The 27,529-nt window shown below is 37.7% G+C and overlaps 1 protein-coding gene across 3 annotated transcripts in view; it reads left to right on the top strand.

Moving 5' to 3' along the window:
* Positions 1-27,529, top strand: part of rufy2 (RUN and FYVE domain containing 2) — a 90,027-nt gene that overhangs the window by 729 nt on the left and 61,769 nt on the right. The window contains exons 1-3 of one of the 3 annotated variants that reach the window (XM_039737708.1): positions 37-658; positions 16,785-16,958; positions 22,925-23,042. In XM_039737708.1, the coding sequence (XP_039593642.1) occupies positions 391-658; positions 16,785-16,958; positions 22,925-23,042 (560 nt within the window). In that variant the 5' untranslated portion in view covers positions 37-390. Of the gene's footprint in view, positions 1-36; positions 659-16,784; positions 16,959-22,924; positions 23,043-27,529 lie in introns of those variants that run through there. The other 2 variants (XM_039737691.1, XM_039737700.1) reach the window with 2 other exon arrangements.

The following is a 27,529-nucleotide window of genomic DNA, read 5'->3' on the forward strand; positions in this document are numbered from 1 at the left end:
CTTATCTTGTAATTGTACAAAATCTGAATTCCAACCGCTGCCTGGGTGACGTCACGTCATGAATTTGTTTCTGCGGGCAGTAGACATCGTTGCGCGCGCTCGTGTTTGCTCCCGAGGCGCCTGTCCACGCGCCCATTACGTATTGCTTTGTGTCCGCGGCCCCGCCTCCCCCCGAGTGAGCTGTCACAGACTTCCAGCTGCAGAACCGTAAACAGGAGGAGCGGCAGCCACCGGCGCGCGTGCAGAAGCGGACGCGGGTGGAGAAACATGTAGAAAGCCACAACAGGCGCAGATAGACGGCTCCCCCACAGCCTGGCATCGGTAGGGGCCGCCTGTGCAAGTCCTTCTTTACCATCAACGCCAGCGTGTTCCTCAAATGGTGCGGGAATAATGGCGTCCCCGGCGGAACAGGAGCTTACCTTGACAGAAGCAGAAAGTAGCAAGGAAAAAGACCAAGTGTTCGGCGTCCTCCGCTTGCAAGAGGAAAAGGCGAGCGAGAAAGCAGTGGGCAGCGGGAAGGCGGCCGAAGGAAGGTGGCAGGCGCCAATCTTTGCTCTGGCCAGGAAAGCCTCCGAAACGTTGTCGGGAGGTATCCATGTACTGCCCAAAACGGCCGAGCACAGGACGGCGTCGCTTTCAGAGGACTGGGGCGAACAGGGTGAGTAACCGAGGGGTGGCCTTGTGCGTTTAAAGGTGGGTCCATCATGAAATGCTGTGCGGCTATAGTTAAGAGACAGGCGCAAACTGACGGGAGTTTAGTGGTCGCTCTTACATCATCTTCTGCTTTCCCGGGAATAACAAGACTGTCAGGCCTACTTACGCCATATCAGTTGATCAGGGCTGGGTGGGCTGTCGTATTCTGGGCGGATTCACCTGCTGCCTACCTCATTTGCACGATTTTCTGAAATCACTTTTATTCGGTTTAGGATTCCAACTGGTACAAGGCCCTTACCCGCTACTACTGTATGGGCGCAAGCTGGAATCAAATCAGACAGCGTACACCAACCTGTCTGGGATACACTCTCAGACTCTAGTAGGTCATGACGATGTTTAACGTATGCATCTATTTTAACTTGGTTTAACTTGAAATGATCATGTTTGCTCTTATCACAAAGCAGTTTCTAGATATCTTAACACCATTCTCATAGATGTCCCATTAACACAATTAACTGACCATGAAACAAAGCCTTTAGAATAATTTCTTTTAAACAGAGGCATAATTCATTTCAGGGGTGATGTCATCATTCACTTATTTTAAGGTAATCATACTCAAAATTAAATTTTTATGCACAAAAAATTATACAGTATGTCAATTTTCACAGTACATAGTTAAGTTGGTTTAACTTAAAAAATATGTAGCATATAACTATAACGTTTTGCATATAGAAACACCCCAATTATTGCATTGTATTCCAAGAAATCCCCAGCACTTTGTACAAGTGAAACAAAAGTTAAAGACTTCTAGCAAATTGCTTTTTTCCCCAAATGCCTTGTCGATGCTGATTTATAATCTTTTTTTATATACTCCCTGGCAAATTTGTTGCCCACCCTAACATCACAAACACATTTTTTCTTTCATTAATTCTGGGATTACACTCCAAAATCTGTTTAAAAAAAATTTAAGACCATCGTCCTCTTTCCAGATGTCACGCCAAGCACCCTTCTTGCTGTCATTCTTATTACATCTGCTGTAGTTTCCCAGCTGTCTGGTAACTCTTCACTGCCACCCAGTACTTGTCTCACCTCCTCCCTAAAGTCAACCTTGCAGTCTTCATTTTTCAACTTCCACCATTTGATCCTTGGCTATGCCCTCACTCTCTCCCTCTTCTTGATCTCCAGTGTCATCCTACTGACCACCATCCTATGCTGCTTAACTACACTTTCCCCTGTCACTACTTTGCAGTCTTCAATCTCCTTCAGATCAACTCTTCTGCATAGGATGTAATCTACTTGTGTGCATCTTCCTCCACTCTTGTATGTAACCCTATGTTCCTCCCTCTTCTTAAAATACGTATTCACCACAGCCATGTCCATCCTTTTGTCAAAATCCACTATCCTCTGACCTTCTTCATTCCTCTCATTGACACCATACCTACTCCTCATCTCCTCTGTTCCCTTCACCAACATGCCCATTGAAATCCGCTCCAATCACCACTTTCTGTCTCTTGGGTACACTGTTCACCACTTCATCCAACTCACTCCAAAAATCTTCTTTCTGTCCAATTGCACACCCAACTTGTGGGCCATATGCACCAACAACATTCATCATCACACCTCCAGTTTCAAGCTTCATAATCATTACTCTGTCTGACACTCTTTTCACCTCTCACCTTTTCACTCTTGAAATACTGTTCCTTCTTAATAACTCTTACCCCATTTCTCCTCCCAACCATACCATGATAGAACAATTTGAATCCACCTGGCCTTTCTCCCCTTCCATTTAGTCTCTGCAAGCACAATATATCAACCTTCCTTTTCTCCATCATATCTGTTCACTCTCTCCCCTTACCAGTCATACTGCCAAAATTCAAAGTTCCTAACCTCAGTTCCACTCTCTTTACTTTCCTCCTCTCCTCCTGCCTCCAGACACGTCTCCCCTCTCTTCTTCTCCTTCTCTGGCCAACAGTCACCCGATTTCCACCAGCACCCCGTTGGCTAACAGTACTGGTGGCGGTCGTTGTTAACCCGGGGCTCGACCGATCCGGTATGGAAATTTGTATTGTTGTCCGCATATTGATTTGCCAAAATTTTACACCGGATGCCCATACTGACGTAACCCTCCCCATTTATTCGGGCTTGGGACCGGCACAAAGAAACACACTTGTACATTTCTTGAATAAATTTAAAAATGTTTGATTTTTGGTATCTCTTTCATGTCTGTACCCTCCGTGTTCCTCCTATGCCTTTCCTTGGTATCTTCATGTGTCTCAACTTCTCTTGCTTGGTGCTTCCTCTCACAGTTTGTTCCTGCAAAGCGTGCTTCTCAGACTCTGTTATTTCAAGGTGTCTTGCTTTCTTCCTGTACACTTTTGGACTACCATCCATGGTAAATGGCCTCCCCATTACAAGCTGGGAAAATGCCGTCTGTGTTTTTACAATTGCTTCCTGTCTTTGAAGGGCAACAAAGCTTGCACCTCATTGCTGTTTGGCCACCCATTGTTATTGTCGATTGAAATGCTCTTTTTTTTTTTTTTATACAAAAAAGTGAGGAATTGAACTTTGCATCCCTAATGTTTCTTGTCATTATCCCTACCACTTAGCGACCAAAGCCAAACTGACATATCAGATTTCTCAGAAGGATCAGACACACACATTTTATTATATAGTAAATATATAGATTATACAGTCATAAATAAAATGTGCTGCATGTTCTTTATTACTTGTGTTGATAAGAGTTTAAATGGTGGGTCTGAATAAAAAAATATCTGAATGTTTATTACCAATGTACCTGCCCAGCTTTAAGTAACCTGAGCGAGTTGTCATTTTTGGCATTGCTGAGTCAAATACATGTAGATTAACTAACTAATTTTATCATTTTCATATAAAATAATTGTATTTTGTAAACACAACTTATGTTTGAGTTGGTAGATTTACTTGACATGATAAAATTAATCACCTTCAAAGATTTACTTCTTTGAGTGTATCAGGGACTAAATCATGACAGGATGCCTGTGTACTACTGACCACAGATACCCACATGTATAAACCAGAGGCCAATGCTTCTTGGTAACCAACCATCTGGCCCTCTTGACAGGCTTTGAACTTTGGGCAAGCATATAACTTAACCAGTTGAGGGAAAGGGAAAGCAGCAGAACTAGAGCAGTTGTGTTTAAATTCTGTCCTGAGGACCCACCATGGCTGTCAGGTTTTTGCTCTAAGAAATTTCATAATCCATGAGTCATTTTATTTCTAAGTGATCGTATCTTTTACTTAACCCGTTTTTTTTTTTTTTTTACTTTTTCTGCATTCTGAAAAGCACAATAGTTTGAGGTTTACGTTTAAAAGAAATTTAGATATAATTGTATTAGGGATGCTCCGATCAGGTTTTTTAAGGCCAGTACCGATCACTGGATTACGTGTTACTTGATTGGCCAATTCAGACAATGATTCCGATATTGTTTAGTTTTTTCTGTAATGTACCTATCTGACTGCGGTGGGTTGGCACCCTGCCTGGGATTGGTTCCTGCCTTGCGCCCTGTGTTGGCTGGGATTGGCTCCAGCAGACCCCCGTGACTCTGTGTTCGGATTCAACGGGTTGGAAAATGGATGGATGGATGGTACCTATCTGAAACAAGGCAAACAGTAGTTTTCACCAATTCTCTAACCAAGAAAAAAATATATATATATATATATATATATATATATATAGACACTGCGGACAGGCAGACACATTAATGTCACCCACAACACGTTTATATTTACAAAGGTGCAACACACCCCCAAAGTCCTGGCCACAACACAGTGCCTCTCTCTCTTCAGGCCACCTCCAGCCATCATATGAAGGGAGGCAGCCCCTCTATATATGCACCCGGATGTTCTCCAGGTGTCCTCCAGTGACCTTCCGCCGACACGCCCCTGTGTGGCGGAAGCACTCCGGGTGTCCCTGATCCTCTTCCCCCGAGCACTTCCAGGTGTGGCGGAAGTGCTGAGGTCCAGGGCTCCAAAGGCACAGGGGCGCCCCCTGGCGGTGACCATGGGCCTCTTCAGGGTAGAGCTTCAAAGCTGTGTACCCGTGACCCCCAAAGGAAACAGGGCGGTCGCCCCCACATGGTCTGGGGAAGGCATAAGCCTTCCTCTGGTCCTCCTGGGCGTCCCGGCGGGGTCGCCACCTCCGACAATACATATATTGCGGAAGATTCAGCCTCGGATCACAGACAGACACAGGACACCCAAGTCCAAAACACACACATTTATTGTTTGTCTGCCTTCTACAGTACCATACAGTGCACAAACCCACAATGCTCAGTCCTTTATTTTCCTTTTCTCTTTCTTCACTGCTGCCTCCACTCCTGTTTTGCAAGCTCTATCCTCTACCTCCTGACTCTGGCTCCTTGAATGGAGTGAAGCGGCCTCTTTTATACTGCACATGGAAGGGCTCCAGGTGCTCCCCGATCATCTTCTGGCAGCACTTCCGGGTGTGGTGGAAATGCTGCAGACACAGGCTCTGGAGCTGTCCAGGTGCCCTAATGTAAACCAGGAGGGCCAACCTCTCGAGTCCCAGGGGAGGTACTGCTGTTGACATGTCCTCTCCCCTGGTCCTCTCTTCAGTAGGGTGTCCTGACTGGGCAAGATCCCCGGAGATCTGTTACAATATATATATAAATTATATGTTGTAAAAGATTGCCCGGCCACAGACAGACACGACTCCAGATGTCCACAACACACAGTTTATTTACACTATTTACACAATCCGGTTCCACCAACTCACACACGACTACTCAGTCCCTTCCTCTCTTAGGCCGCCTCCACTCCTCTCTCGCAAGCTCCATCTTCCTCCTCCCGACTCCAACTCCCCAAATAGAGTGAGGCTGCCCCTTTTATAATGCCCCGGATGTGTTCCAGGTGCTCTATGATGGTTTTCCAGCAATGCTTCCTGGTGTGGCGGAAGTGCTGCCCTTGCACCCGGAAGCACTCCGGGCGTACATAGTTCCTGGAGGGGCAGCACTTCCTAGTGTGGCGGAAGTGCTGTCCTCCAATAATAATAATAATTCTTTGCATTTATATAATGCTTTTCTCACTACTCAAAGCACTCAGCAATTGCAGGTTAAGGGCCTTGCTCAAGGGTCCAACAAAGCAGAGTCCCTTTTGGCATTTTACGGGATTCAAACCGGCAACCTTCTGATTGCCAGTGCAGATCCCTAGCCTCACCACTCCAAGGCTCTGGAACCATCCTGATGGAAACAGGGGGGCTGCCCTCTTGCACCCAGGGGAGATATTGCCCCTCTCCCAGCATTTCCCTGCTCCAGGCGTCCCAGTGAGGCAAGGTTCCTGGTCGTCTACTACAATGTATGTACAGTATGTATGTATGTGTATATACACATATATAATATACAGGTACAATTCTGTTACAATGAATATCTTTACAACAAAGTATTTTTATGGTCTTGACAGCCTCCCCATATGACACGAGTCTATAGAAATCTCGTTACTACGAAGTACGTTCAGCAGATATTTTCATTACAATGAAGTGCACAAAAGACCTTGAAATGCCTAAATGAATTATCCACAGAGCGGTTAGTTCTATGGCCGCAGCTCAGTTGTGCACAACGATCCCCAAACAGAAACACAAATTTTTTTTTCTTTCTTCGAACTTTCCTTGTAGTTTTTTTTATTTTGCCTTGTTTGTTTTCAGTGATACCTTTTGCTTATTGTTTGTCAACATTTGAAAAACATCCATTGGAATTTTACTCATTGTCACCCTCCTATAGAAACGGCAGATATGAAAAAACGATAACAGTTCATATTAGAGAGAGAAAAAAAAACTTACATTTTTTGCATCTCTCGATTGCGGCAAAAAGAAAAAAGACGTTGCCAATGAATTCAGAATTTCACCATCGACACTGTCAACTGTCACTGTCAAAGATCGAGCAAAAAAAGAAGAAAAATCTCGGGTTGCAAACATATGTAAACTGCTGCATTTGAAGTTGTCAAAAAAGCAGTTTTTATGTGGTTCAGAGATGCTCGTTCAAGAAAAATTCCGATTAATGCGGCAATCATTCAAGAAAATGTGAGGTTTGTAAATTCTCTTGGGAACCCCAACTAGACAGCAAGCCGAAGTGCGAGCTCCGAGTCTGTACAGGGCAACAGCAGACTCTCACAGCTATGCTGCGTCTCTCTGCCAAAGTAAACAGAAAAGAACTCAATGGGTGATGCAAGGTTAGGAGCACGGACATTGTAAATGCAGATAACAGGATTACTTAGTCACTGACCTGGCCATGACCCTGCCTGACTGCTGTGTCTGTGTATAGCAGAGTGGCACATCATGCTACAATAAATAACTGTGCCGTTCCTATTTCAAGCTGAATAAAGCTGATTTTGTTAAAGTACTGAGACTAAACCATGTGTTTTGAGGTGCAAGACAGGGACCTATAGCACAACGCTGATTTTTTTTATGATTAGCTTCTGTGGCGCTTCACTTCACTGCTATGGCCCTGCTCCAGCAACGGACAAACAATCTTCCACAGATGCTGCAATCGCGCTTCAGGACGCACTTCAGCGTGTAATTCCCATTTGGTGGGGGTGGGGGGGGATCCCAGGATCCCAGGATCCCAAAAGTGTTCAGAAACCACACAATATGAAGAAGAAGAAAAGGATGATTCAGCTTCTGATTGATAACTGTGCTGCACACAACATGTTTCCACATGTAGATAATGTAATCACCATGTATCATACATACATTTTTGCTGTGTTCTAGTAACAATGAGCTAACCCAGTCTTTCTAGATTGATATCAAAACATAGAAACTGGAAAATAATACATTACTAAAGCAGAAAGCCAATTGAAATTGGAAGTTGTTGGGATAAAAGCTTCAAACCTCTTTGGGCCCTCAGGATTGTCTGTAGCTTAACATCAGCAAAACCAAGGACCTGGTTTTTGACTTTCACTGTACCAAAGATCCTCTTCACCCAGTCGCTATTCAGGCATTGGATGTAGAGGTGATGCACTGCTACAGGTACCTGGGGGGGTTGGGGGGGTCTAAATTTAGAACATCAAGAAGAGGCTAGACTGGTCTCATTATACAGAGGAACTACAAAAGAGGGCAGAGCACACTCTTTTTTTCGTAGAGGGTTATGTTCCTTTAATGTAGGTAGTGACATCCTTTACGTGTTCTACAACTCTGATGGCCAGTGCGTTTTCTCTGCCACAGTGTGCTGGGCTGGTAGAATCACTTCAAGAGAATCCAACGGAATCAACAAGCTAATCAACAATTAAAAAGGCAGGCTCAGTTATGGGATGCATTCTTAGTCTACTGATGGTGTAGCAACAAAAGGAATGAAAACCAAACTGAGTGCCAATATGAATACTGTGACTGATTGCTCTTTTTATCTTTGACTAAGTAAGAAATTTTCCTCTTTAGTTATTCTGATGTGTATTTGGGGGCAGGGGGTGGTGTTGTGTGTTATACTGTTTATTTATTTATTGAGCTAAATTTCTAGTCTAGGACAAAGAAAGTGCCATTTATCTAACTTGAGAACCACTTTGCTAGAGTAGATGGTAATGCTTTGTGTTTTTTTTGTTCTCCTAGAGGACGGTGTATCTTTTTCAGTAGAAACCAGCTCTGGAAGGAGTTCTGTATAAGCTGGCCAGTTTAGACCCACCAATTACGTGTTATCATTTTTATTCACGATTGAGAAAAACTAGTATATTTTAATGTTTTAGAAAGATTGTATGATATAATGTTATTTCCAGCCTTGTATCCAGACCTATTGGGTTAGGGTCTGGCCCCTCAGTATATCCTCAAGCAGATTTGAGAATATTTGGGTATATTATGTAATACATTATCAGTAATGTCTAGTAGGTATTTTTGCCTTATTTCGTGTGTGGTATTATCCAAGGATAGCTCTGGTTGGCAGCATTTTATTAAATCGTTCTAATCTAATAACTTTATGAACTTTTATATGCTCTTCAGGAGCTGTAATTTGTCCTGTGCTTATGACAATGGATGGATAGACTGGTCTTAGAGAGCTGCAGTGGCCACTTGTTTTCATTCCGTGTAGTTTTACAATTGGAAAATAATGTTAAAGAAGAGTGCAGTTTAATTAGATTGTTTCTTTTATATCATTTTTGAGATGAAGAAGGAAAATATATTTATTAAAGCACCTACTTCAAAATAAACAGTTTGTATATTGAGGCTAAATGTTACCAGCTACATTCTACAGTTATTGGCTTGTTTTTACTGAACGGCATAATCTTTTACACCTAAAGGCATTCCCAGGAGTATACTGGTATATTGCCAGGTCAAGGGCTACATGCCAAAGAGACCAGGTCCTGTGCTTTTTAAAGTGGTTCATTTGCACTTCACTGGAGGTGCTTGCTCTGAAAATATGCTTTTACTTTTTTAATTTCTGGGGTTTTATAATATGCACTGTAGAGGTTTTACAAAGCGTTAGCTTGTTAGGATAAAGAAGATTGGAACTAACCATAGTGTAAATTACATACTTAAAATTGACCCTTAGGGTTATGTCCTGGGTATGTCTGTTGTACAGTACACTAATAGGACACAGTTGACACAAATAACACCTCTTGCTTTACTGGACTTTTCTTGTAGTTGCTTAGTGTTTCTTTAACAAACACATAGATTTATCAAGATCCCTAGTTTAATGTTTAGTCTCTTCAGGTTAAGATGGGCTACTTCTTTTTTTAAAAGTCCTTCTAAAGCTATCAGTGTGTTGTAATGTTTCTGTTTGACTTCTGATCGCACCCCCAATTTCTCTAGTCAACTCTTCATGGTCCTCAGTGTTGGGCCTGTTCCTGCTATGTTACCGGTCAGTTCTTCCAACTTCGAGCTTCATCATTGGTCACTTCACCTCTGTCCTCACCACATAGCTTATTTCATCCACATGAATCATTTCCCTTAGCTGCACTCATGGAGAGTGCCAGAGGGGCTTATTTGTAAAGCTGAGTGTGGTCCACATTCCACCTTTGCTACTAACAGTAAGTCTGTGTCCTAATCTACATTTTATTCATAAGCTAAGTATAGAAGAGTGTTACTTCATTGTTTAAAACACCCCATCTCTGAAGAGCTAAGATCACAATTGCTGTATGAGCATCCAGCACATCTTTTACCAAGTAAAGAAATATAAATGCACACTTGCCATATTCACAGTAGTCTTGCATTCTGAGGGCAGTGGTTTACATACCAGCTTTTTGTGCGAGTATATTCTCCTTCATTTCTGATTATACTGTTATTACCATGAAAAAGCATCCATTATTGCCCCTTACACTGCTTTGGTCACTACATCCTTAATTATTATCTATCGATCAGAACAGAAATGTTCCTCTAAAATCATATTTTCACTATTAATGATAATAGTTTGTTGGAGTCATTATCCACTGATCTGTTTAAGAATAGATCTCTAACAAAATGTTATAAGTTACCAGTACAATATTTGGAACACCTCAAAATGAAACATTATAAAAATGTTTTGTTTTAAAATAATACAAAATATTATTGGATGTCTGTTCTTGCTGACAGAGTAATCCAGTGACAAAGGCAGACATGATTGCTTTTTATTCAGCACAATATTGACTTAATCCTTTTTTGTAAAGCCATGTGCTTTATTCAGAGTTGCAAAGTTTCACCAGGTTTGTACTTTGGAAATAAATTACTCTACAGAGATACCATGAGTACTGCAAAGACATGCAGGGACCAGACATTAGACATCCAACCATGAATTTGAATGTGGGTACAAAAGTGCTTTCCTTTGGGCGTCTCAAAGTAAAAGTTCAAAACTGTACAGCCGTGAAGTCACTGCACCTGAGGAAGAGTGGTACAGGATACTAGTTTTCCAAAAATGTCAAAAGTTTATTTATTAACTATTTATTTATTTATTAAGTTAATTTATTAACAGATTGATTACAGCTTTCTTTTAATGAGGGTTCAGATTCTGTGTAATTTTGGGAATCAAGCTGTATTTTCAAAATTGTGCCTAAAAGCTTAAGGTTTTTTTTTTTTCTTTTCTAAACTATCTAAAGTAATATTGAAAATATATTCTTTGGGATTTTGACTGAAAAGTGTGACATAATAGTAATTTGTTGGTCAGAAGCTTGTCCCGTCAGTCCCCAGTACAGACTTAATTGTGTCACTTTGAGCAAGACACACCAGTCACTTTGGCTAATCAGACTGGCTGTATTATTATTATTAATATTAATATTAATTTTAGTAATAATAACAGTATATTTAATTTATATAGCAACTTTCAAATGTGTAAATTAAAAAAAAATTCTTACTTTTTGGCAAAGTCATTTCTTCTGTGTACAAAAAAAGCAAATATACAGGGAAAAAAAATGTATTTATCTATAGCAATTTGAATTTCAGTGTTTTTCTGAAATACTATAGGTAGTTCAACTCATTTCTATTCCAGTACCAGTTTCTTTCTATACCACTAACGGATATTACAACCGAGAGAGTTTTGTGCATGAAGCCTCTACAAAGGTGTGGCTGTTCCTCTTTTAGCTCGACATGAAAAACCAGACTAAATTAACACTTTTAAACTGCTTATATATGCAAGCCTGTAAATTACAACCTGGGTTGGAAGAAGGAGGTTTGTGTTTATAAGATTTGAAGCAAGCTTTACACACACAGTTTATTTACTCTGTAGTTAGGGCACGCTTGTCTGAAAAGCGCATATCAAAATGGCAAAGTATTAATTATGTTTAAAGCTTGTATCACCTAGTCTCTTATTGTAAAATGCAATATGCATAAACCTACAATTCCTGAATATTTCACATGACCGCTAAAAAAAGGAAAATAAAGTGGTCACTCTGTGAATTTATTAGATGCCCCTACCTAATAATGAGTTGTTTTCTCTTGTGCTCCCAGAAAAGCTTGCACAAGATATTTAGCATTTAGCCAGTGATGACTACAGTTTTTCTCATAATTATTGCTAATACAATGTTGTTGTATTTCTAGTCTAAACTTCTGCTCAAAATATTTACAGATGAAAACATTGTGGCACTAAAGATGTTAAATTGGTATACACCGATATTCAAATATTCTATAGTATTCAGATCATTCTCTTTTTATATTAAGAAACCAAACATGAAAATGCATGCTGCACCATTATATCCTTAGAAAAGTGGATCTATAGACCTTCGAGCTTTTTCTGTTATCCTGGTCTTCCTGTTTTGATGAATTAGTAAAAAGTGAAATGCTCCGTGCCCGAATGATGCTTTTGCTGTTGGTCATTCCTTATGTCTGACTCCTTTTCTGCAATCTGGTAGTAGTTCTACAATTGGCTGATGGACAGATGTTGTTGTTTTTCATTTATCAGAATTCGTCTCAATTTGTTTTTAATGTATTTAAAGAAAAGCCAAGCAAAATGACACCTTTTATTGGCTAACTAAAAAGATTACAATATGCAAGCTTTCGAGGCAACTCAGGCTCCTTCTTCAGGCAAGATGTCATGTATTTAAACAAATCTGTATCCTAATATGTGACAGTGAGTGGTGTAGCAGCCAAAGTATAAGGCAAGATCAAGCACGGGTAAAACGCGTGCCAAAAGAAATCTGTCTGTCCAAAAGTTTGTTTTAAAAATATTTACTGATAGTTAAAGGCAAATAATCCACACAAGAATAAAAAGAAAAAATAATTACACATGTAGAATAAAAGGAAAAATGTATCTTCTCTAAACTTAGCTTTTCTTGAGAAACTTTAGCTATTTCTGTACTTTAAAGTTCTTTACTTCTTCTTTTATAAAGATTCTTAGTTTCTTCTTCTGTATGCTTTAAACGTACGGCTATGCGCTTAAATAAGGGCTGTTTTACATTGCTTCACGCACTCAAAATGCCAGTTGGCACGAGCATGTGCCCAGGCATGTTTTAAACTTTATGCCTTCTACACCTTACACATGGCAAGACTGGTCACTAACTGAAGAATTATGTTTAGTCACAGCAGATAGAAATAGCCAGAATATACCAATTTCACTCAACTTATGGGGGTTTTAGGAACCTCCCATAGATTATGCTTTGTCATCTAGTAAAATATTCATGAATCTTATAGTCTTATACTTCTTCCTTTTTTTTCCATACATGTTTTTTTCTTGTATTAGGGAGTCAAGGCTGGGGGACTGTCAAAAACAGGGGCTGTTAAAGCCCTTTGAGGCATTCCTTGTGTGATTTTGGGCTATACAAGCAATAAATTGTTGTTGTTGTCTCTTGGCTGTCTGTAATCATGCCATGTTTTTGCTGACAAGAATTGAACTTGGTTGGTTTGCTGGCTGCCATACCCCAGATGCAAAAATTTGTAGTAGACTTATTCTAGTACCATTTCTAATACATCTGTTTTCATTGGCATTGTAGTCCGATGTAGTTTGACTAATTATAACACTTCTTTTACCTTCCCTACATTTAAACATCTTCTGACTAGCATTTTTATCAATTGCCTCTGTCTCCCTTTTATTTGGTTAGTGGACAATTATCAATACTCCTCTAAGTGATGTACAGGTACAGTGGATATAAAAGTATACACACCCCTGCCAAATTCACAGATTTTGTGTAATCAAAAATGAAACCAAGATAAATCCTGTCAAAATGTATTCCGGCTTTATTACAAATTTGCATTCTATACAAAGGTGAAAACAAATCAGAAACTGTTTAGTTCTGACAGGATTTATCTTGGTTTAAATTTTTCTTCACACAAAACCTGCAATTTTGGCAGGGGTGTGTAGACTTTTTTTTATCCACTGTACTTTAGCATTCCTCCTTTGGACCCCAGCATTTTTAAATTAAACAGTGCATTAATCTTAAAAAAAAAAAATCATCCTGATTGAATTTTTGAAGAATTGACTTGGTTGTTTTATAAATATTTCATTTTATAGTAACATTATTTAGATGGCTTGGTTACAAATCACAGGCTCACAGTCAAAATGTTTGGTTGTTAAAGCACAAGCAGGTGAAAAGATTTGCCAAGGCTCACACAATGACGCGTTTGTGGACATTTTGACTGAAAAATTAAGCTGTTGACAGCCATTATGGCCTCCTGTCTCAGTAGAGCTAATCAGTTATTTATCATATGATCCAAGAATAGGTGCACAGTTTAAATGGATTTACATTTCACCAAATGGGCCATTTTACCCAGAAGCACAAATCATTGGCTTTTTTTAATCAACAGCACATAGTGAACAAGTACTAAGACTACATTTCATTTTGTGTTGCCGATATTGAAAATCATATGATCAGGTTTTACAAGTCTGTCAAGGGAATTTCCTTTTGTTCTTGATATTATTTAAATTGCAGAGGCAGGAATTAACGAACTATATTCTGTGATCTGTAAGCAGGGGAGTATAAATCCTGACCCTTAACTGCAACTGTTAAAACTAAAATATAACAAATGTAAACAATGAAATGAGCAGTAGCGATTTACATCACATAAACAAATGAAGTGCTTCTGGCCTATTCTCCTATATGTAATTTTCTTTATTATTGATTAAAACATAGAAATGTCAACATATTTATTTTGTGCAGTTTTATCTGTAATCTGTGAGGCGAGACAATGTGCCCTCTGGCACTGAACAGTCTCTCTGGTGGTACACTGGTTGCCAGAGCATAAAGCTTAATATATCGGCCTTGGCAAGGTGAGGTAGCTCTGATGCATGGCTCTTCTAACCACATAAGTGGATCCTTTTCTGCTTTAATGGATGGCAATGAAAGATAGAATGTAATCTCAACTTTCACCTTTTCTTCAAGGGGTGGCAGGTTACACACATATAATTAAATTCAATATGTTTAAATTTATTTATAGTGTTGGTGAGAAAGGTTTTTTTGGGTAACATTAAACCAGCCATCTCCTCAAACTCCTGTAATTAATTCACACATTCAGCATGGCCTTAATTTATGAATATAGCCGTTATGGAAAATCACAAATTTTCCTGTTTATATATAAAAGACCCTTTATACTTTTATTAGCTTCTTTAGCAGTTTCTTTTATCTATTTTTAGTTGTTCACCTTCTTATACACAGCAAGTGAAAACACCCAAAACATAAATATGGATATAACCCTCTAATATTCCCTATGTAATATGTTACTTAAAGTGTACACCACGTTGTTCAGTCAGATCATTCTTTTTCAATGTGCATGTTTATTTGAATGTTTTTAATTGGAGTTTAGCTCTTTGTCAGTTCATAAAGCTGAACTTAAATGTAGGGTTTATTCTTACTTTGCGCCCGCAATCACTGACACAAATTTGCAGAGACACTGTCAGATCTTCTGTGTATTCACAGAGTTTAGAATTTTTCACAGTGTGTATTGGTCTTCTGTTTGGGAGATCTAGGCCAGCAAGTTTTGCAGCTTTCTCAGACAATTTAAAGCCTTTCGTACATGAAGGTAGCAAGTGAGAAACAAAATAAATGATTGCACACTTATGGGAAAACTCTTAACCAAGCCTTAAGACAGAATCATTTTTAAAAAATAGCATATTTATGAAAAGCATGCGTATTAGGGCTGGGATGATTCTCAGATTTGGCCAAAGAGTATACTCCTAGTTAGCTTCAGTGTACTGTAATAAGCTACAGGGGTATCCCAATTAATGTAGAAAAAGGACAGGTGAATAAATTAGCACCTAGAAAGAAATTAGCCTGACTAATCTGGCTAAGCTTTTCTTCCGAAGCAAAATACTGGTTTACAGAAGTAATCAGAAAAGAATGGAGGAACAACTAGACAGAATAGTTAAGTTAAAATCAAAGGTCCATTTAGTAGTAAATGTTAGTATTCAGTTACAACAGCTGTATGGCTTATATGTTTAGAAATGTATGTAACCAAGCCCTTCATGTGAATAAATGTTTTTTAACTATATTAAAAGTACACGTTTCTTACTAAGTCACATACAGTATCTCAGCCTTTAATTTCTCCCAAAAAGCAAATGTATCAGTGCAGATGATCAGTTATAGCCTAAACTAAAATTAAGAGAGATCCGTTTTGGTTGTAATAATTTGTGTCAGATTCCTTTGAGGCATTGATGGGTGTATATGACTTATCAACTGCCCTTCCATTTCCTTTCATTGCCAACCACAATTTCATGGAGTCACTTCCCTCATGAGTAACTGAAGTACATTTACTACCCAGGGTAGATAACAAAGATAAAGATCTAATCAAAAGCCAGCATTAGTAGCCATAATATCACTGCAACACACTTTTCAACAGGCATATAAATTATTTTCACCAACTTGTGCCTTCTCTGCAAAGGCTTCAGTTTTTCTGTATACAGTTGAGACATAAGAGCCTGCTTTAAAAGGAGTATTTACAATGTCTTCTATGACATGGTTTAAATCTTTGACAAAGTAACATTCATCAGTGACGCAAGTAATCATTCATTGATTGCTGGTAATATTGTTTATCAGCACATGTATGCTTAAATGAAAATGAGCAGAATGCAACATTGTAAATTTATGGCCTAGCCCAAAGCAAATACCAAAACTTAATCACGTGGGAAAGGAGTCTGCCACATGATGATGTGTGTCTTTGCATCTGGTAGATTATCAGAAACTGCTCATTGGTTGCTGAGAGCATTCAAGGCTGAGATTGTCCATCCTGCAAACGTTTCAGTAAGCTCTGGCTTCCTTTTTTTTTTTTTTGAAAAATAAAGTACAGAAAATTGATCTACATTGTTTTGTTTTTTTGCCATACCATTATTAAAAGTTGGACTAATGATGAAATAACTAAATAGCAGGTGGTTCCGAAACATTATTTCTTAATTGACACTATATTGTGCTTTTTTTTTTTTTAAAATGTACTGTAGTTCAACCCAAGAATCATACCGTATTTGTATGTTTTTTAATGCCTTATGGTATGTAATTATGGAAGAAGAGCACTCATGAAGTCTGCACAGGAAAAAATACCCTATATTTATGTTTTGTTGTAGTGTAGGCAGTGGTATATTTACCATCTACAAAATTTTGTGTTTAATTTGTTAGGTATCCACCTTTACCCCAGCTTTGTGTTTTGTATATTTCTTCATCAAAATTTTAAGGTTTTTTTTTTTCCCTTATTTTAATTATTTTTTTTATTTGAAAACATTATTAATGCTGAACTCTGGAGTACGCCTCTCTGACTCATTTTTCTTTTCCAGTTTTAAGAGAACCCATGGCACTTGAGCGAGCCAATTTACTAAACATGGCAAAGCTTAGCATCAAAGGACTGATCGAGTCAGCACTAAGTTTTGGCCGGACTTTGGACTCTGATTACCCACCTCTGCAGCAGTTTTTTGTTGTCATGGAGCACTGCCTGAAGCATGGCCTTAAAGGTAATTTAGTTTTCCTTTCTGTTTTGAACACGGATATCATTTACTGTATGTACTTATTTGAAAGCATTTATTTAATACATCCTATATGAAATAATGATTCTTTGTTGAGTATGGTGACACGTTTATTGATTTTACTTTCTTGTAGATTTTGTTAACTGGTAGTTATTGGGTGTATTATTTAACTATGGCTTATGTAACAGATGATGTAAATATTTATTCATCAAACCATTAAAACAAACAAAATACAATGAAATACATTATTTTTCATTATAGAAAGCAATGTCAAGTAGCTTTGCACTAGACTCAGAGCACTCTGTTAACAGGCTTATTAACCTTCAGTACTTTTATCAGTGGAAGCAGTAACTCCGATATTAGGGTAGGTTATAGTTAGGGCTATTGTTCTGTAATGTGGGAGTAATTATAATAATACATCTCCTGCGAAAAGGTAATTGCAGTTATTTACACTTTACTCTCAAGATGGCACAATGGTTAATGCTTTTGCCTCACACTAAAATGAATGCATTTCCATTGTAAACCTACAGCACCTGACTAAAATATTTGTGTATGATGCAGTTTAAATTGCAGCTATCGAGAACAGGTGGCTAAGGAATAAAAACTCCAGACTAAAATAATTTCAGCATTTTGTTGTGTTTGCTTAAATGAAATGGAGGTGTGGTCGTTTATCATTTTAAGCTCCACCTTGATGTTTAGATCTGTATGATAGGTGTGAACCAACCAGTTAGAATACAGAAACAGAAAGCAGTAAACGTCTGTCAGACCTGAGGCTGTACTTGGATTACTGTGAAAGAAAGGAGCTAAAGGAGTTTTAACAATATTGAAATGCCCTTTAAAATACAACTTTTGAAATATCCAACAGAAAAATAGAACACGTGGCATTTATTTTCCATTGTGGATGATTAGAAAGCCTGCTGTGATGCTTATTTATAAACAGAATACCTGTAAGTCAGACATCTCAGGCCTAAGGCAGTACTTATGATCTGTTGTCAAAGGCAAATTAGCTGACATTTACAAACACAAAAGTAACCTAAAAAAAATCAAACAAGTGAATATGGCTTGATTTTATTTGTCAGGATATTCAAACATAGCATGTATTATATTATCAAGATTTGTTGAATTTAGACAGGTTGACACAGCAACTAAAACTGGCAGATTGGATGTCAGTAAAATACAGCCAGTTCCTTCAAGAATATTGCACCATGTGAGTGAAAGTGAGCAGCCCCATGAACAGCAGTTGTTGGTAAAATTCTGACATAGAGAAGAGTAAGTCTCCTGGGACAATCAACATTTTGTGTTTAGAGCCATTGCAAAACCTTTTTATTCACAACAATTCAGTACACCAGGGGCATTTGTGAGTTTTTCTTTAGAGTGCTTTTCTGCAACATCATTTAAACCCATCACCTTGAAGATGGGTCACAAAATGCATTTGTAAAATTTTAGCAAAATTTCTGCCAAATATGGAGGTAAGCATGCTGAGGCAGCAGAAAAGTTTAAACTGAGGTAATGATCACAACTGAAACTCATAAGCTTCCACAAAGAAAATATAGAGATGTATTTTTTTTTTGTTTATTTGCGCTTGCTTCATGTAGTTTTTTCATGTTAAGGATATCTTTTCATAAAAGAAAGTGTTTGCATAAATGCAAGTATTTATAGGCTTTTAAACATATACTTGTATGAAGCAGTCCTAAATGTATACTTAGGGTTCTATTCACTGTACAGTTCATTTTTTTTAAGTTTACAAAACAAACTGTTTACATTTTGTAAAAAAAAAAAAATCACATTTGCCTGTTTATGCCATATTTCTAAAGAAACATATCTAACTTAGATATTTTTTGTTGTCTGGAGCTTTGCTGTGTGTGTGTGTGTGTGTGTGTGTTTGTAAAATATGTAGCTGGAAATCCATTATGGGAGAACATGAATTGCGTATCTTAAAGTAGTTTTTTATTCTTAAGCTTTCAACTCCTATCAGGAGTCATCGTCAGAGGAAAATGATTAGACATACAGGAATCCAAGGCAATATATAGCATATATGATCAATTCTTTGTCTCCTCAAGCAAATTGCAAGACTCTAGTAGCCTCTTTAGCATTAGACCCGAGCGTTACTCGGACTGTGAAAACCGCACTAAAAGCATTAGTCCCAAGTGTCACTTGGAACAGATACAGTACAGATGCATCTTGCGTAAGAACCGAAAATCACATGAGCTGTAAAGTGCTGTCAGTGCTGCCGTTCTTTGGAGAAATTATTATGTCTGAGCACAGGTTTTTTACTAATTATGAAACATCTGTACTTTACCAACAATGAAGACTTTGATGAGAGTACCCATCCAGCACCCAAACTGAAGAAAATTTGGGAGAAATACCAGGTCATTGTAGCAAAATTTCAGAGCATTTACATTCTGGACTGTGATGTCAGCATCGATGACAGTCTCATGGCTTATAAGGGCAGACTGATATGGATATAGTACATAGCATCAAAGAGAGCAAGATTTGGCATAAAGTTTTATATAAATGGGAAACATCTGGAATTTGGTTCTGTACACAGGGAAAGAGACAATGTTTGATATGAAATAAGATCGGTATGGCATTGCTACGTCATCAGTGCTGGCTTTGATAGATGCTCTACTTCATCAAGGTTACTGTGTAACCATGGACAATTTTTATACTTTGGCAGAGCTATTTCACATGTTGCTGTAAAGAAAGATTGGTGCATATGGAATAGTGAGTCCCAATTTGGCAGAGCTAAGTTACAGCGAGGTGTGCAAGTAGCTGGGCAAAAGGGTAAAGTGTTTGTGCTGAAATGGAAAGACAAGAAAGATTTTTATCTTAGCACTGTACATAATGCAGGTATAGTCACTGTACAGGCAAAAGGCAACAAGAAGGTTACACAGTCTTGTGCTGTGGTCGACTACAATAGCATGATGGACGACATAGATCAAGAATTGATTTTCTATCCCGTTATGTGTTTGTAACAAAAGAAATACAAAAAGATATTTTGTCACCTGGTGGAACAGTGCATTTGGAGTGCATTTGTCTTGTACAAACAAAAAGCTGGTGAAACTCTATCTCATGCAAACTTTACATACCAGCTTGTAGAACAAATCATTGCCACATGTCCACCGTCCACACAATTGCTAAAGAGATGCGGTCGATCCAGCACATCGCAGATCAATCCAGAGCATCTTATTGGTAGACATTTTATTGATTATGTACCTCCAGCAGATTAAAAAACAGAATCCAACTCATACCTGTGTAATGTGCTGTTCAAAAACTGATAAATCTGGAAAGAAAATCCAAAAAGAAGCACGCTATTGTCTTGGCTGTGACGTTAGATTGTGCCTTTCAACGTGCTTTAAGGTTTACCACACAAATAACTCATTTTGAGATTATATCCTGTTTTGGCATCATTAATAGTAGTAGTATTACTGTTATTTTTGTTTATATTGTTCATTTCATATTATTTTTATTCATCATTACTATTTTTATTTGTGTTATTATTATACTTTTGAGATTTAATAAAAATTTGATTTTTCATGCCAAAAAAAAAAAGCAACACTTTTTACATGCAATGCTAAGGACGTTAAGCAACTAACTGAGGATTTGAAAAATAAACTTATTGATGCCTACAAAGCAGGGGAAGACTATAAAAAGTTACAAAAACACTTCCACCTAGCCATTTATTTCCCCAGTCTGAAATACCTTTAAGAAATGGTTGTTAAGGGGAACCCTGTTGGTCAAGACAGACTAAGAAAGTGACAGATGGAACCGCTTGTATGGTGTTCAGGAAGGCAAAGCAAAATGCAAATATGACTGCAAGGAACCTGCAATCAAGTTTATCTGAGAAAAGAGTAGTGGTGCACTGCTCTACTCTGCAGTGTTACTTACTCACACCTTGAATCATCAGAAGAAAACTTTACCTTCAGTCTCTTCACAAAAAGCAAGGTCCTTATTATCTAAGACAAAATCTGCATAAGACTCCGACATTTTGGAACCAAGCACTATGTCAGTGAAAAAAAGAGGAGCAGAAAAGAACACTTTGCCAACTGTTTATTACAGGGGTGGATCTGCTATGTTTTGGGGTTGTGTTTGAATAAAGAAAGAATGGATCCTACTAAATATTAACAAATCTTTCATGAGAATATCAGTCCACCATGAGTCTTAAGCTTAAAAAAGGATGGTTTACGCAACAAGACAACAATCCAAAACACAATTTAGAATCAACTATGAAGTACTTTAAGTAACAGAAGCTGAAGGCTTTGGAATGGGCCTCTTCAGTCCTCAGACTTGAACATCATTGAAAATTTAGTGGATAATCTTAAACATACTGTACACACGAGGCACCCCTAAAATATCCCATAGCTGGAAGTGATTGATGGGGAGGAGTCCAAAAGAAGAATTCATAGAGTATAACAAATACTTTTGCAAGCTGTGATTTTTTTTTTTTTTTTCAAATAAATCTTAACTATACATTAACATTTTTATCAACTTATTTAGTTTGTTGGCTGTCTAAAGATTTTTTTTTACAGTTATTACTACAAATGCCAACAATACAACTATGCTACAGTAGACATTTAAAGAGAGACTTTGGAGTAATGAATCCATTACTTCATTATTTGCACAGTGTATATTTTACCTGTTTATGGATTGTTGTGCCATCCTTAGTATTTTTTCTATGTACTTGTAATAAAGTTCACAATTCTCCGTGTTTAGTAATAGTCCGGGTAATCTGATTAAAGCTGATTTAAAGCCCTACGTTTTTTAAATACAAGCAGAGAATTGCTTTAAAAAAATGAATAAACTGTGTGTGATGCAGACAAAAATTTGTCGAAACACATTTTACAGCAAGTTTGCAAATGTATACATGTTACATTCATTTGTGTCTTGGGACTTGGTTAATTGTTTTGAATGAGCATTATAACCTTTTTTAGTTCATCAAAGAGTTACTAGTTATGACATTCTTGTTCTTTAAATAATTTTTGCAAGAGTGAGTCATATTCATAAGAAACAGTGATGATACAGTGTAATGATAAGTGTTGGTAGACTGCAATAACTGCATGTTTTTAATAGTACTTTACATTATCAGTTATTTCATAGCAGTAATAACCATTTGCAACATTAGTAATGCCTTGGCTATATATTTATATCAATTTAATGGTAACTTGATAGAAAAATATAAATTTCTATCAAAAACATGAACATTTCTGGAAGAACCTAAACTTTTGAACATTTTTAGTACCCAATGGAGAGTTATATTAAATGTTGAGCTAAAATTGTTTGGCAGCATTGGGTCGTGATTATTTATGGATCATTGTGGCACTTTGTCAGTGTTAGAGCAATACTGAATTCTTACAATCTGCAGGTAATGCAACAGTCCGCTTGTTTGTAGTGTAACGTGAATGTTGAGTACATATTTATTCACTGTATGCATAAGGTGTCGACGAGACAGGCTAAGTGAGCTTGTTTTCGCTTTCATTCATTTCTACTTAGGTTGCTTGCCTTTTTTAACTTTAATGTCACAAAGATCGTTTCGCTTATTTCAAGCTGCTAGAGAAGTTAGCTAGTATGATTTAGACATGCACAGGTTAAAACTGCCACCATTACAGTCAGAGTCGGGCATAAGTCGCTGCTCGCACCGGAGTCTTTCTGTTTTGCTGCTTTCAATCAAGAAAAAAAGCAAACTATAAAATTTTAAAGTTGAATTACCCTCTCACAAAGAAATTTGAAACGGGAAGTCAATCCATAATCTAGGTTGCACAGATTGGACCATTGGGAGCCAAGTTGTAACGTGAGGACAAACAGAAGGAGTGTTTTTTTACATTATAAGCAAACATAACTAAAAAGTGATGCTGAGACTTCTTAATCCATTTTAAATACATTGAAAGCGCCTTGTGATATTTTTTTTTAATAAACTTCTGTTTTACCTGAATAACAATATGTTCCTCTGTTCATAGTAAAGAAGTCTTTCCTGAGCTTTAACAAGTCACTGTGGGGACCACTTGAACTTGTGGAAAAGCTGTGCCCAGAAGCAGGGGAAATCGCAGCAAGTGTAAGGGACTTACCGGGGCTAAAGTAAGCATTTTTGTTTTCTGTTAACATATTCCTTTCTTACTTTTTGTTTCCTGTTACATGCTTATAATTTAGTGCCGCTGCCTTGCGGTATGGAGACTACAGTTTGCATCCTGGGTTCTCCCTGTGTGGAGTTTGCATGATCTCCCTGTGTCTGTGTGGGTTTTCACTCTAGTGGGAGTGTGTGTGTTCACCCTACAATGGTTTGGCGTCTTGTCCAGGTTTTGTTCCTGTGTTGCGCCCTTTTCTAGCTCAGGTAGGCTGTAGCGGTTTAGAAAGAAAATTGCATGTTTTCTTGTAATGAGAATATTTTGTTTACCTCATCCTAAGAGGCATGCTAGTTCTTGGGTGTTTAATACCTATGTAATAGTGGACTAGTAATGTTCCAAAGAGGTCAGTGCTAGTTTCTTACTGTGTGGGTGGAAAAAATAGACAGTTGTTCTGTTAATGTGATATGTAGCTTATGTTAGCCAACATTTTCTTAACATTTTTAGTATTTTTGAATAAATTCTCTGCAAAACATGTAGTATGTAGCACAGAGGATGAGCTGTTAAAAGAAAAAAACTGAGAAGAAATTCCCAAAGGCTTGCCTCCCAGAATAACAATTGAAAAAAATCTACATTTCTTGAATGTCTATCAAAGGAAAATAAATTGTTTTTGTAATTTTAAACAATGCTATATAAGAATTGATCAAATTGAGCTGAGCTGAATTAAACTAAACTCTCAGTGTATTAAAAACATAATGTAAATGTTCAAATAAAGATTTTCTCTCTGATTTTAAGTAATTCATTTTACATTAAAAGTTCTGTATTTACATTTCCATAATGAGTATTTGGTTGACCTTTGTTTAAAGCAAAGCTTTTAGAGTTTGTTTTTATTATTTTTCAATTATCTTTGTTCAGAAATTATTCTTTTTTTAATGATTTGATGAATAAAATAATGACATTTCCTTGAGCCATCAAAATAGTTTATATGTAAGTCTTCTTACAGGTCACAAGACTGTTTAAAATTGAATTAGATAATTTTGTAGTCAATGTTATATAAAACAGTTTAGGTACCACTGTAGCATTTGCAGGCAGTGTGAATAAAATAACAATATAGAAATCTAAATTCCAAGTCAATTGGACATAACTGAGGCCTTGTTAATTTGTTCTTCCAAGAAATCAAAGTAGATAAATAAATAGCTATCGGTAAGGGTTGAGAGATTTACATTTACCAGCTATACTGTTCAGTGCTAAAATTTCCTTATCAATTAATGGGAATAAAAGTGAGTTCATACATCCAACTGAATAAGGATATAAAATTGGGAAGGTGATGGTTATGTTCAGAGAAGAAGACAAGCTGAAGACCAGAAGAAGATGATCAGATAGGCTAAAATGTTTTTTTTTTTGGGGTTTTTTTTTGAGAATATCATAAACAGAATGCAAATATGAAAATTCCCTTTTTACTTGGTCATAATCTGCAACACACTGGAAATGGTTACATATGTAATTGTGTTTCCTATGACAAGATATAATTTTATGAATCCCAACACAATGAAAGAATGTTGACAGCCAGGCCATAAGCCCAGACATTGAAAAATGGATTTCCAAAGAAATGGATATATAGCTGAGACTGGTTTAATAGAGGGATTGACAGAGATAAAAAAAAATAGAGCACAGGGTGAATAGGAAAGATCAAGAGAACTAAGGGAATGAGTGAAACTAAAAGTAAATAAAGGTAGAACTGCTGAATCATGTTTGAAAAGTGGAAAAAGAGGGCTGCAACACTAGAAAGATTAAGAAACACTGATATAAAGCAAACTGAGGAAGACAGCACATTAAACGCAGATAAAGGGCCACATGACAAAGGCAGGTGAAGGCATCAACCAAAAGTAATGTTATTCACTTCAAGCAGATCAAAACCTAATCTAAACAGTAATAGACATCTTATCAAAGCCTTAGTGTTACTAAACTGTGTTTCCTGTACCAAGACAAATTAAAACTCTATATTGCTGATAGGCAGCTGTGCTTTCATTTTCTCATATTTAACTTTTACCGTGCATCAAAGTTAGTAATAACTGTGACAATTAAACCTCTAACTTACATACTTTTGAATTTAAAATGTCAATGTAGAATACAAGAGGCCATACATAGCTTACTAGTAACATACGTTGGTTCAGTAGTTCTTGGAAAAAAATATTTTTTTTTATTATATTATGAGTACTATTTAAAAGATTCCTGACACCACTTTTGGCACTAACACTGTTAATTTTAACTTTGGTAGGGATCATTTTGTACAAATGCGGCAAAGTCTAAAAGAGATAAACTGGTATGAGCTTTTAAGTGTGGAGACAATCCTGGAACAGTGGAATAGGTTTAAAAACTATTAGGCATATAAGACTAATAACTCTAATGCTAATCTTAGGGCATATTAAATGGGTATAGATGGGTGCAGAATTGGCTAAAAGACAGGAAGCAAAATCGGGGTGCTTAAGGATGGTGTCTCACAGAGGTCAGTGCTATGGCCACTACTATTTTTTTATATATATATATATATATATATATATATATATATATATATATATATATATATATATACTAATAAAAGGCAAAGCCCTCACTCACTCACTCACTGACTCATCACTAATTCTCCAACTTCCCGTGTGGGTGGAAGGCTGAAATTTGGCAGGTTCATTCCTTACAGCTTCCTTACAAAAGTTGGGCAGGTTTTATTCGAAATTCTACGCGTAATGGTCATAACTGGAAGCTGTTTTCTCCATTTACTGTAATGGAGATGAGCTTGAACGCCGTGGGGCGGAGTTTCATGTGACATCATCACGCCTCCCACGTAATCACGCAGTACATAGAAAACCAGGAAGACCTCAAAAGCGCTGAAGAAAACATGCATTATATAATTGAGAAGGCAGCGAAACAATAAGAAGCGGCGAGTGACATATACAACCATATTCATGAGTTCTGCTACTTGAAACAAAGCACGATGTAAACCTACACTTTAAATTAAGTTCATAGACAGGCTGCGCTGGCGTTTGTAATTTAGTGCCTGCCCATATAAGGCCGTCCGTCAGCGGCAATCCAATAGCAAACTCCACTAAATATTCACGGGTGAAGGACTGTGTTTATGGAGAGGAAGATGAGATGGTCAGGGTGGTGTTTGACACAAACTCAGTGAAACTGCAAGAGATAGTTTTAAGTGCCAGGACTAAGGTAACATTTAAATACAGCCATGGACATAGCACGAGATGGCACCAGCACAGCTGGGAACCTTCGATGCATGTACACCGGCGGCTCACGTGAACTGGCGCGTGCACAGATAAAAGCAACAGTTCCAAAGAGCTGAACAAAACCGAATTACACAATTGAAAAGGCAGCAAAAATATGAAGCGTCTGATAAGCATATTCATAAATCCAGCTACTGCGGAAACAAAGCACACGGTGGAAAAAGTCAATGTCCCGCTAAAGGAAGACAGTGTAAAAAAACCCGTGCATGCAGTGTGTCAGGTCTCAGATAAAGAAGAAGACGAGCTGTTTATTGATGCAGTAAGAAACGAATCGATGAATGAAACCTGTCATCTTTACAGCGATTGACAAACACGGAATGTAACTTGAACACAACACATCCTACAAATACGAACCTGATTGAAAGAAATAATGATAATCAAATCCTTGATGACAGCAACACTCAGTAACACTCACAAAACAAATACTGTATATTGACAGTCATGTTACGTTATTTTAAAATGTTCCCTTTTCTTTTCTAGCTTTTTAACACACTACTTCTCGCTGCGATCGCGGGTATATATATATATGTATATATATATATCCCGATCTACATACTCGAATAATGGATACTTTATTCGCCATCAATGATTGTTTTGGTAAAGCCATACTCAGTGTATTCATTAGATGAGCGGTAAAAAGTAAGAGCGAGGGAGGATGCAGGCTGTAGTGCGCGTCAACTCTATCTGAATTGCGCGATCACATTTGAAAAATATATCTTTTCAAGTTCTATTTAGTCCATATGTGTCAAACTCAAGGGCGCGGGCCACATCCGCCCGTGTAATTATATCCGCCCGCGAGATCATTTTATATACTGTATTATTGTTATTAATGGCCCAGGTATATGGTGGTAACACAATAAACTACAGATCCCATAATGCAGCGCTTCAGCTGCCTTGCCGAACACTTACCGCGTTAATCAAGTCTAGCTTATGATGCTGCAAGTTATTGCGAAGCTAGCTCACACGATGCTGAGAGAAAAGTTGATTCTGAAAATAGAGCCTTTAAAACCGATGGGAGGCTGAGTATATGTTTACTGAACCCGTGTGTCTCATTTGTGGAGCTAATGTGGCTGTAATTACAGAATTTAATCTAAGGCGGCACTATGAGACAAAACATCAGGGTAACCTGAATGCAATGCAGAAGATACAGAAAGCAGAATAATTAAATAAGAATCTGACACTTCAGCGGACGTTTTACCCGTGCACAATC

This window comes from Polypterus senegalus, chromosome 1, assembly GCF_016835505.1.
Source record: "Polypterus senegalus isolate Bchr_013 chromosome 1, ASM1683550v1, whole genome shotgun sequence".
Taxonomy (NCBI): Eukaryota; Metazoa; Chordata; class Cladistia; order Polypteriformes; family Polypteridae; genus Polypterus; species Polypterus senegalus.